General features: G+C 46.0%; 1 protein-coding gene across 1 annotated transcript; it reads right to left on the bottom strand.

The window, feature by feature from the left end:
* Window positions 1–963: 963 nt before the first annotated feature.
* On the bottom strand, window positions 964–12059 carry rd3 (retinal degeneration 3, GUCY2D regulator). The gene is made up of 2 exons (XM_063222214.1): window positions 11487–12059; window positions 964–1396 (listed from the first exon to the last, which is right to left on the bottom strand). Exons 1-2 carry the CDS (start codon window positions 11777–11779, stop codon window positions 964–966), a joined length of 726 nt encoding a protein of 241 aa, XP_063078284.1. The 5' UTR covers window positions 11780–12059.
* Window positions 12060–12399: the final 340 nt, after the last annotated feature.

The following is a 12399-nucleotide window of genomic DNA, read 5'->3' as shown; positions in this document are numbered from 1 at the left end:
ATGGCTATGGTTAGGCTTATTGTATTGGACTGGTGGCTGTTGTGTTACTGCCACAGAAATAAAATTAAATGATAAAAAACACAAACAGGGTACTAAAAGTCCTTATTGCTCTCTGTACCCACATACACATGTACTGCACGTACAACAACATACACACCAGAGGCAGGGGACTACATTAGTGGTGTCATCGTGTCAACAATAATCGATTCGGCAATGTATTGCAATGTGGGGCAGGACAATTCAGTTATCGATTCAGCAATGTATCGCAATGCGGGGCAGGACAATTCAATAATCGATTCGGTAGATGCCATAAACGATGCGGCATATTCTTTAAAGTTTCAATTACTTCTGTGGTTATTTTCGAAGCAAATCAACTTTTCAATTAAATTAAAGCACTTCAAACCATTGAATATGACCGATACACACAACAGCCAATAAAATGTTATTCATTATCTGACTGCTTGTATTGCCCCATGACAGCAGAAAAAAAATGCCTTGCTTTCATTAGAAATGTAATGCATTGCAATGCATCGTAGAATCGGACTGAATCGAACCGAATCAAATCGTTAGCTCTTCAATCGTAATGGTAATCGAATCGAAAGGGCAGAGCCAATGCACACCACTAGTTGACATCACCAAACTGCTTCAGTCCCCTTGGTATTGTCATGCGCTCAGCTCAGTCTCAGCTCAGTACCAACATTACACTCATTACTATACATTACACTCGTTTCTCATTCAGGCATTCATATTGTCTTGCACAGTTATTTACCATCTCCTCCACCTCTTTTGCGCTTTCTCTCTCTCTCTCTCTCTTTTCTCTCTCTCTCTCTCTCTCTCTCTCTCTCTGTCTCTCTCTCTCTCTCTTCTCTCTCTCTCTCTCTCTCTGTCTCTCTCTCTCTCTCTCTCTCTCTCTCTCTCTCTCTCTCTCTCTGTGTCTCTCTGTCATCCATCGCATCCGTCACATCATCCCACGTGTCCGTTGATGCCCTGGTGCCTGAAGTCGGGCATGCTCCAGACGCGTGGTGCTCTCCCGGCGCTGCCGCCCCCAGCCCTCATCCCTCCGGGCACCGTGCCCCCCATCCCCCTCTCCACGTCCTCGGAGACGGTCTTGACGGGCCCGCCGGGCTCGGGCTCGTAGGCCTCGCCGGGGACCCCGTTGGCCGCGGCGGTTCCCCCCGTGAGGCGCGTGGTGCTGCCGAAGGGGTTGATGCGTACGCGGCTACGGAAGCTGAGCAGTGACATGCTGACGGCGCGCTGGCGGCTGCTCCACTGCTGCGAGAGACGCTGCGTCTCCTCGTCCTCGCGCACGCGCTCCAGACACTCCGTCAGCACCGAGCGGAACAGGCCAGACACCTCCGACACCTCCGGCTCGTTCTCCTCCAGAACCTCGCGGAACCTGCGGACACAGAGGGGGGGGGGGGAATTAACATAAATATAATAAATGGTGCTCAGTGAAGTTATCCGTGATTAACCCCTTAGTGCAGACCCTATGTTATAACCTTACGGTCACCACAATTGTAATGGCTATGTTTTAATATGTTACTTGAGGCTCGCGGTACTGTCATAGCAATGTTGTTATGATGTAGTTGAGTATTTTCGGCAAATAGTGAATAGGCCCGCCGGCGACCCCATCTCCACTAGGAAGCTACGGAAAGTGGCAGGGTTTTTTTTTTTTACTTCTACTTTTACTTTTGACATCTCTACCAGCTTGCTTGCTAATGAGGATCCAGGTTTAAGAACCAGGAATTGACACAGAGGCCCAGGGTAAACCCTTCTAGCTTCACGCGCCATCCTACGTACTTCCGCCAAGACACTTGGCTCCGCACTACGTCTGGTACCTGTTTTCTGTGGAGCAATGTTGACCGGTAGGATTTTCGCCGGTGTTCTGACAAACGGTTCTACATTGTAATTTTATCCTACGGTAGGATGTTCTGTCAGACATGTCTGTTAAATGGTCCTACATCGCCATAGATAGACGTCAGACATGTTTGTTCAACAACTTATAAGTTAAATCCTGATTTTTCCGAAAATGTCCTCCCTGCTTCCTGCAATCGCGTCAGATCAAACAAAGTCCAGGCCATGAATACGAAATGGAAATGGTAGTATTATGGGATGGTCAGGACCAGGCTAAAACCCTTCTATGAGCCCGGGTACAGGCTTGTCTCTGATTCACAGGAAGTCACACATAGTGTTTTTCCAGGTCACCTGGGTTTGAGAGTGCAGCCAAAGGATGCAATGCCAGGATCTTAAACTAAGGACTGCAATGAAAATCAATATTTAAAAGGTACACTGTGCTGGAAATGGTCAAAAAATGTACTGCAACTATGCTGCTAGTGCTGCCTGTGTCACCCATTGCCAAATTTGACCTTTTCATGAAAGTTTACTGAGTAATAAACTAACATTTTGTATTATGGCCCAAGTACAGTCATTTTACAGCTAAAAATGGCTATTTCTGGAAATTCAAAATGGCGGACCATGGAGAAGATCCCCCTTTTCATGTATGAAAAGTGCAATTTTTCCCATCATAATGAATACTTAGAATTTGATGGTGGTGGTAAATATTCGTGAAAAAGGTAACATTAGTGAATGAGTAGCATGAATTCTGGAAATGAACAACTAAAAATCTCACACAGTGTCCCTTTAAAGATTTTTTTTTTTGTCTTTTACGACTTCATTGATGACAGGACAGTTTGAAGGGTGGACAGGAAGCGAATGGGGAGAGAGACGGGGAGGGGTCGGCAAATAACCCAGGCCGGGAATCGAACCCGGGTCGGCCGCATGGCAGATGAGTGCCCTACCGGTAGGCCGGCCACGTCAGGGCTGAAAATCAATATTTAGTATGTCTGAAGTCCAGGCTGCTGAATGTACTGTATGTTTAGGCTATGTAGTAGGGATGCACCGATACCACTTTTTTGAAAACCGATACAAGTACGAGTACATTAATGTTTGTACTTGCCGATACCAAGTACCGATACCGATACCTTTTACCACCAAAATACAATGAAAATAAATGCATGGCCTTGTTTTTTCCACCTGTGATATTTTTATAGTCCATTTTATTGTCCATTGTCCATGTAGATTTAAATGTTAGTAAATGTATGAGGTGGCACCCCTCATTTTTTTCATGTCTTTCTGCCTTGTTTTTGTGGAGTTCGAAACTGGAATGTCAAAATTCCCCCTTATCCTTCAATGCGGAAGAATTATTTAAAAAATACTTGGATCCAGATCGTGATGTTGCTTTTTGAATCACTTGTTCCTTGTGTCATTTCCAACAAATTCACAAAATTTCACCACAACTTGTACAAACTTTTTGAGCTATCCTGCTGACAGACAGACAAACAAACAGACAAACCAACTCAACCGAAAACAAAATCTCCTTGGCGGAGGTGACAAAAAGCATTAACAGGACATCCCAAGTTGAAGCGAACTTTTCTCTCATTATATACTGAGATCACATGAGCCAACAGATGCTATCCGTTCATATCTGAGCCATACATCCATCCATCCATCCATCCGTCCATCCGTCCGTCAAGGACAATTTAATGAACACTGTGAAGTTGAAATGTAACCCAGCCATGAAATAATGAAACAAAAAAAAGGATTTTAAGTGTGCGGACCTCTCACTTCGAAACTACATCCATCCGTCAAGCCATCAAGCCATCAAGCCATCTCTTCAATCAGAGTCAGTCATGACTCATACGGCTAAAGCTTTCGTCTTTCATCATGCTACAGCGGCAGGCAGCCTCTGAAGGTCAGAGCATCTAAAATGAGCTCTTAAAAGCAGAGCTCAAAGCTCAGGGACACTAGGCCTACGGCACATGGAAATGCCATTGAACAAAAAAAAAAATATGCACTGCACTGCTGCCAATGCTTTTAATGGAACAGCGTCAAGCACTCATTCAATGCTCAATGTTAAAAGCCATGAAAAGTTATACGTTATACACAGGGCTTGACACTAGCACCTGCCAACCGGCCAAATGCTGGTAAAACTTGGCTGTGGCTAGTAATACTTTCAGTGTCACTAGCCAATATGACTGGCAGCCTATTCCTTGGTATTACATGTATCATAGTAGCCTATATTCTCTTGTTTGCCCCTTGTGTATCAATTGACTGTATTTACGTAAGTTCAAGAAATAGCTCAGTAAGTTTGTATTTGCTTGATATACTCCCATGTAGAAAGTTATACTCATCTTGCTTTAGCACCTCATCTTCTGAGGTTAGACGTACATGATAAAGAAAAAAAAAACATATAAAATCTGTGGCTAGTGGAGTACCTGAATGGCTAGTGACTTGGGAAAACCACTAGCCACAGTGGCTGGGGGGTGAAAAAGTGAATGCCAAGCCCTGGTTATACAGGAAGACAGGTGGAGCCTCTGCTACTTTCTCACATTTGCAGGCAAAAACCCTCTGTGTACCATCATGCTACACATGAAAAACATATGTACTTGCCTAACAGTTCTGTTAAAGGAATTTATTTATTAACAGATTATTGATGATGATTATTGATGAAGTATGTGTGACGGAGGTCTTCTTGCACCTGTTCGTCCCCCCTCGGAGCGCAAACCTGCGACCTCGTCAACTACATCGGTATGGAAATGGGAGACCAGTCCCCCAGCCCAACGGCATCCAGACTGTATGAGGCTTTCGGGAAGGAGGTTACTAACATTCCACGCCAACTCTGCTAGTTAGCCTCCGTTAAATATGCACGGACCGATACCGACTCTAAATTAAGGCTCTTTTCCACTGCCCGTTTTCTACCCGGTACAGTTTGACACAGCACAACTCGACCACTTTTTGCTTTTCGATTGAGCACGACACAGCTCAACTCTGCGCAAAAACCAGCCGGCTACTCTCAGCGACATCATATTTGGGTAGTACAATGTCGATTTCTGCCTTCGATGTTCAGCAATATCACAGTATCACAGTAATACAGTGTCAAACTGAAGAGAGTTGATCTGGTGGCCGCCAGAATTATGTTTTTATTCACCGGTAAGGATGAGCTGTCGCACTGGACAGGTTTTCACGCTGCAGCTGTGTTGTGCTCAAATGATTAGCAAAAAGTGCCAGCCGAGTTGTGCAGTGTCAAGCTGTACCATGTAGAAAATGGGCAGTGGAAAATAATCTACAGGTTACTCACCCCTGTCCTACAAACTTCTACGTTTTCTATGGAAACCGGTACTGTATTTGTTTTTTTCTGCTTCGCTTCAAAAACAGAACTTGTCTGATGTCACTGTGAAAAAAGGCCAATTAGGGCACTTCGGCAGCCAGGTGAAACCAGGTCATTTGGAATACGTGGCACCGGATTACAGCTGCTAAATCCAGGATGCCCACCACTGCATTCACAAATACAGTTTGCAAAACCCAGGTAGCCATAGCACACCACCAGAAGCCTCAGCCACATCCTGTGTGCCCATGTCTACTTTATTGCTAACTCATTCTGCTCTCTCTGTCCACACTGTCTCTCACACACACGCCTGCGCTGCACACACACAGACACACACACACAACACGTCAGCCACAGCCTGTGTTGTCGATGTCTACTGTATGCTAACTGGCTGTATGCTACTGGCTGTCGTCAGGCGAGGGCGAGGGCGAGGGGGCTGCTCTCCAGATGCCTTGCAGTAATCAGGGAGTCTGGGAGAGTGATGGCCACCGTCCCCAGGGCCGGATTAATGCACAGGCTAGATATGGCTGCAGCCTAGGGCCCCCCCCACCTGCCAGGGGGCCCCTGATTGGCCAAAAGTGAAAAATTGCCAAATTGTGACAGGATGCTATATTGGAAAAAAAAACATGTGTGTTATTGAGTACAGTTGATAGACAAATTATCATTAATTCCTAGCTCGTAAATATGACACTGTCAATGTGCCTTCCTGGGGGCCCGACAGCAACCTGTAGCCTAGGGGCCCCAGGCCATCTTAATCCGGCCCTGACCGTGCCAGAGGCAATCTGCTGGAGTGGAGGAGAAGAGAGGAAAGGAGGGGAAGAGGAGAAAGGAGAGGACAGGGGAGAGGAGAGGAGAGGAGGGGGGGGGGAAGTGGAGAGGAAAGGAGAGGAGAGGAGAGGAGAGAAGTGGAGAGGGGGTGAGGGGCGGAGAGAAGAGGATAAAGTAGAGGTGGGGAGAAAGGGGATAGGAGAGGAGAGAAGAGGGGGGGTGGGGGAGAGAAGAGGAGAAAAGAGAGGACAGGGGGAGAGGGGAGGAGAGGAGAGGGGGGAGGGGAGAGAAGAGGAGAAAGGAGAGGACAGGGGAGATGAGAGGGAAGGAGAGGAGATGGGGGGAGGGGAGAGAAGAGGAGAAAGGAGAGGACAGGGGAGAGGAGAGGAGATGGGGGGAGGAGAGAAGTGGAGAGGAGAGGGGGTGTGGCGCAGAGAGAAGAGGATAAAGTAGAGGTGGGGAGAAAGGGGATAGGAGAGGAGAGAAGAGGGGGGTGGGGGAGAGAAGAGGAGAAAAGAGAGGAGAGGAGAGGAGAGGAGAGGGAAGGAGAGAAGAGGAGAGAGGGGGAGGGAATGGGAAGAGGTGAGGCAGGGTGGTAAGGCAGGGGTGGGCGGGTGTGTCAGAGGGTTTGTACCATGGAGGTAGTATAAGAACTGGAGGGAGTGAATAAGTCCCGCCTCCAGTCATTTCAATAGGAGATGCTAGGCTAGTGAATTCAGCCAAAATTGAACGAAATTTTCAGCTTCAAAGGTGGACTTGTTTCCGCCAACAGTTTACTCAGCCAAAGACTTACGATTGACCAGAGAGGTATATGGAAGACGGGCATTGGATGCATGGAGGTGCCCAACCACACACCTGTATAGGTATGTGTGCCCGACACTAAAATGGCACACCCACCAATCGCATTCACCCTCTTTGAGCGAAGTGGCGTCGGAAATGAGCAAATTTGTGAGAATTGTGACGAGGAAGTGCCTTGCTAATCGGCGAAGCTAATCAACCAAATCCTGACCCTCTGGGTTGTACAGTATAAAGGAAAGGTGGGTGAGGTGGAGGGATGTCGGCGCTTGAGTGGGTGGGGTCGATGGTGAGACAGTGGGTGGTGAGAAGAGGTGAGTAGAGTGAAATGTATTAATCCCAAAGGAAATTCAGGTGTCTAGTAGCATACACACATATTAATTCATTCACACATATTAACCATTCATCTATTAAGATTATCTCTGTAAAATTATGGGGGGGGGATTATGTTCTCTTATGTATTACTTATGACCCGAGTGGAAGGTGGCTATACATTTCAACTGAATAACACTTAAACACACTATATTAATAAATGAAACGACCGGACAACAAATCTTACGTCTTCTCTCAGGCTTTACTGAACATCAATCATGGTGGAGGGATGGAAGCTTTTGGTAAGGATGTGGATGCCTCAGCCACTGCCACTTCATCCCACCCAATCCCCCTGGGGCAGTGGTGTAGTCTACTTTTTATGGTGGGTATACCAGAGAGAGTAGAGAGAGAAAGGTTCCATTGGCCCATTGTTTCCTGGTTCTATTATGGCCCCCCTTAGGCAGACCTAGGCAGACCTAAGGACTGTTCTATTCATTGTAGGAGCATTATGACACGCCCCTTTAGGCAGACCGGAACCTGGTCACGTTAGGTGCCCATAGAAACCTATTATGTTGGCATATCTCTATGTATAGCATTTTTTGAAGTGGGTATACTATATATATTTTGTGCTATTCAAAAAAATGGATCAATCCATTTTAAGTGGGTATACTGAAATCCCTGAAATTTAAAAGTGGGTATACTCCGTATACCCGCGTTCTACGTAGACTACACCACTGCCCTGGGGTACGTCACTACAGCAGTGTTCCTCAACCTTTTTCAGACCAGGGACCACTTCTCCCCCCAGAAATGTTCAGGGACTACCTGTGAATTGAATTGACAGTTGACAGGTGCTAATTTGACACTGCTTATTTTGATGCAGATCACTTACTTTTTATTCACATGTACGTACAAGCCCTCTTCTTGTGGTGAAAATATGACTTCAGTTATATAATAAGGTTACAAATACAGCCTACTGCTAGCTTGTATTTCTATTGGAAAAGTAGAAATACCCTTGCAGACCACCTGAGCTCTGTCGCAGACGGCTAGTGGTCCCCGGACCACACTTTGAGAATCACTGCACTACAGTATAAAGCAGATCAGAAGAGGCCTATCCAAGACAGGCACTGACATGCATAGTCTTGTTTTGCTATCTCTCCTGGTGATACAGCCAATTTGTGTCTGGTCCTGTTGTTCTTTGTCCTTCACAGTTTTTTATTAGTAAATTAGTTCTTTTTATTTTTGTTATTTTACTTGTGTTTTGATTTAAATGTCATTGTACCATGTATAATGACAGTCAAGTCTTTCTTTTATATTAGGCTATATTATATTATATTATATTATATTATATTATATTATATTATATTATATTATATTATATTATATTATGGCTTAATTCCATTCCATTATTTTCTATTCTATTCTATTTTATTCTATTCTAACCTGCTCCAGCCCTCTACTCTCCTCTACTCTAATTTACTCTCCTCTAACCTGGCTGCCCCTCCCCCATTACTTTACGTCCTTGCTTGCTTACCTCAGGCTGATTTGAATAGAGGGATTGAGCTAAGCCACTCTGAGCAGGCTCTCGGGTACGACGGAGACTAAATGCATGGTTGGAATGGCCATAAGGCATACAGGGCATTTGCCCGGTGGACTGTTGATGTTTTTCGCCTGCTCCTCACCCCAATGTAGTGGTATCAGTCCTCATGCATACAGCGGACCCCTCCGAGTCAGATTTAAATATTTATTTTGGCTGTTGTGGTCAAAATCACTCATAACAGATGATTTTGTCTTCGTCTTCATCTTTGTATGCCTGGTGGACTGGATCTTGGCTGAAAATGCCCAGCATGTATTTGGCTCCAGTGCAGCCTTGACTACATGTCAGGCTAAATGCTAATGGAGCAAGCCAAAGGGCTGTGACAGGGCTGTTTGTCTACCTCACAAAGCCCATTCGGAGCGGCCCGTTTTTTATTAGCCTAGCTGTGCCTCTATAGTCCTTTTGTCTTTTGCTCTTCCTTTCTTCTCCCAATTAATTCGCTCTCTTGAAAGGAGCAGGATCAGATTTTTTTCCTCTTCTTCTTTTCAACCTCCCAATTAAATGGCTCTCTTGTAAGGACCAAAACAGGGCAGGTGCAGCCTAAATAGACAGCAGCACTTAATTGTCATCAAAGAGTTTATGATCTTTTGGCCAAATAGAGGGCATGATGCATCACACCTTCCTTTCAGATGCCTTTTATTCAAATCAGTTCATCAGATTTACTCACTATAATCTGACGTGTGCCATACAAAGTTATGGTGGTATTGATAGGACATAATGCAAATTGACATAACGGTATTTCAAAACTAAAACATGTACATCATAAAACTACACTGTGCAACACAGACTACAAGTACTTGTAGATCTTTTTTCAATTGCTGTTGTTGCTCTTTCACATATTACTCTCTCTCTTTCTCTCTCTCTCTCTCTCTCTCTCTCTCTCTCTCTCTCTCTCTCTCTCTCTCTCTCTCTCTCTCTCTCTCTCTCTCTCTCTCTCCCTCTCTCTCTCACACACAAAAATGTCCGCTTATTCTGCCAGTCTCCACTGTGTGTTGGACCCTTGAGGTTTTACGTGTGAATTGTAATCATCAGTCCCTATCCTCGTTCCCTGCAGTCCCCAGGGACAGCGGTGCCCATGCCAAGTCAGCGCTCAAATTAAATAAGCCTCCAGAGCCAAGACTCCAGTTCTCGGCAGGGTTTGGTTGAATCAGTCTGAAAGGTGGCAGTACCACAAATTTGGCAGGGTTGCCACATCTAATTTGTAAAAAAAAAAACTAGGCACACATTGACACACTAGCACGAAACATTAATGATATGAGTTTCTTTCAACGATGTAATATGAAGAAATACATTATAATGAAACGGGACAGCTATTCCATTTTCTTGGACAGACCATAACAAACCTGCACAATCCTGGAAAAACCACAGCCACAAACTACAAACTACTACATCCTCTTTTTCAACAAGGCTTGCTCTTATCTTATTATACCTGTTGAAACTTGTCTCTTCTATCCAGGTATTACCTGTATTACCACCCCATTATCACCTGCTTCAGCGTCATCGGCCTGTGCCTGTGACCTCACACTTCGCTGACACCCTGCATCCGTGGAGAAAACAATAACGCTTCCCCGCTGTCAGCCTCACCACAGCCATTTTGGGGGGGCTTTTCCCCATTCAACATCCCTAATGCAAATGAGAAAATTGACTTTTGAATTGTGCTTTTGCAAGATACAGAATTATAAACTTCTGTCATCAACGACGTCTCGCAACATCATCACAAGGTCACAAGCACAAGGGAGGACAATGGAAGGAGATGGGAGAGGATCGGGAAATGACCTCTGGTCGGGAATCAAACTCGGGTCCCCGGCGTAACCAGAGAGAGTAGAGAGAGAGAGAGATTGCATTGGCCCATTGTTCCCGGGTTCTATTATTGCAGGGGGGGGGGGACCTAAGCAGACCTAAGGACTGTTCTATTCAATGCTAGGAGTATCATGACACGCCCCTTTAGGCAGACCGTAACCTGGTCACGTTAGGTGCCCATAGTAACCTATTACATTGGCATATCTCTATATACTTAAAGAATCTCTGGCGTAACTGTGCAGTGAGTGCCCTACCGTTTCAGCCACGGCAGGGCCTCTCACTTGATGAGACCTGTTTGCGCCTGCCAAGCACAATAAGTGTGCCTGCTAGAGCTGGGTATCGCAGCCATGTTCCTGTATCGATTCAATTTCGATTCTTAGGGCTTCGAATCGATTAATCACGATTCAATTTGATTCGATTCGATTCATTCCGAATTGATTCAATCCGTTCCCTTCTTGGTGACAGGATTTCCCCCAAAAGATGCTGTTGCCTATTTTTATATAAAAATGTCAAAGGGCTGTGGCTTGACAGTGTTAACAGATTGCTAATTTGTAATAAGTAGGCCTAGGCCTAATTGACTAATACCTACTGGGTATTTTCCATAGAACTAAATTGAACAAGAAGAAAAAGAACAAAAAAAAACGATTTTGTGCCCTTTGAATCGATTATGTGAATTTTAAATGATATTGATCGATTATCGATTAAATCGATTATTTTACCCTAGTGCCTGCCCTCTATAGCGCCCCCACATTTGGTCTTGCATGGCCAAGGGTTGTAAGTAACCTGATTTTCATCATCTGGCTGCGGTTCAGCAACTACACGAGGGCGAGGGCGTTCCATTCCCTGCCGGAACGGCAATACCAGAGGGCAAGAGTCAGGTTACAAGGGTTGCACCAAGGGTTCGAATCCGGCCTGGGTCATTTGCCATCCCTACCCTCTATCTCTCTATCCACATTCATTTCCTGTCACTCTTCACTGTCCTATCTGAAATAAAGGCGAAAAAAAACCCATAAAAATACATTTAAAATGTAAAAAAAGTACCCCTGCGCTCACCTGAGTATGACGTTGCCACAGTGCGCTGGCGGCACCTTGGCGCAGAGCTCCTCCAGGCCAATGCGCTCGCCGGCGGTGATGTCGACGTTGCAGCGCGGCGTGCTGACCAGCCAGCTGTAGTCTACACCCGTCTTGAGCCGCCGGTACTCGCTGTCGCGCTCGCGCTGCATCCGCTCCGCCTCCTTCAGCTGCCAGCTCAGCTCCAGCATCAGCGTGTCCGTGACGACCTCGGACGGCTCGCGCCGCGGGCTGCGGTACTGTGGCTCGCCGCCCCAGCCGAACCACGAAGCCATTGCCGGGCCGGGCCAGGGAACCCACTTGGGGGAGGGGGGTGGTCACAGGAAGTTGTGGATGACAGTTGGGCTGCTGGATGGAAGATGGAGGATGGAAGATGGAACTGGATGACTGTATTATTGCATCCAGCTATTGCGTCTGCTAGCGATGTTGGCTATGATTATGTCCTCTTTTGAAAAGTCACTTTGGTTGTAAAGCGTCTGCCAACTGCAATGCAATGTAATGTGATGTAATGCAATGCAATGTAATTTAATGTTAACTTGACGACCCAGCACAGGAGGGGAATGGGGCGCCGGATCTGGATCTCGACGTGGATGAAATGTCCTCCTATGGGACTTCACTGTCTGGTGCAACAGGGTTTGAGTCCCGGTTGGGCAACTCTACTCCCCATCACTACAATTACCAAAGGAGGTCTGAATGTCTGTGCAACTAATTGACTGTGGTCAGTGAAGATTACCAAAGCACTAGATGAGGACGGGATGGAATGCCTTTGGGGCTTGAACACATAAGAGGGTCTAAAGACTGTCGACTGGTGGTGGTGTTGCTGTGGACTGGTGGTGTTGCTGTTGCTGTTGCCTGAGGATTCTCAGTCCGGAGTTGCCACGTGTCACATGTGTCC

This window comes from Engraulis encrasicolus, chromosome 18 (genome assembly GCF_034702125.1).
Source record: "Engraulis encrasicolus isolate BLACKSEA-1 chromosome 18, IST_EnEncr_1.0, whole genome shotgun sequence".
In the NCBI taxonomy this organism is placed as follows: Eukaryota; Metazoa; Chordata; class Actinopteri; order Clupeiformes; family Engraulidae; genus Engraulis; species Engraulis encrasicolus.
Note: the sequence above shows the minus strand (reverse complement) of the source record. Positions and strands in the feature narration are given on the sequence as shown.

Bases quoted from the DNA above. Each gene is read 5' to 3' on its own strand.
- rd3 (XM_063222214.1), bottom strand. From the start codon at position 11,779: ATGGCTTCGTGGTTCGGCTGGGGCGGCGAGCCACAGTACCGCAGCCCG. The intron at 1,397-11,486 runs GTGAGCGCAGGG...CTGTGTCCGCAG, and splicing joins TGTGGCAACGTCATACTCAG to GTTCCGCGAGGTTCTGGAGG.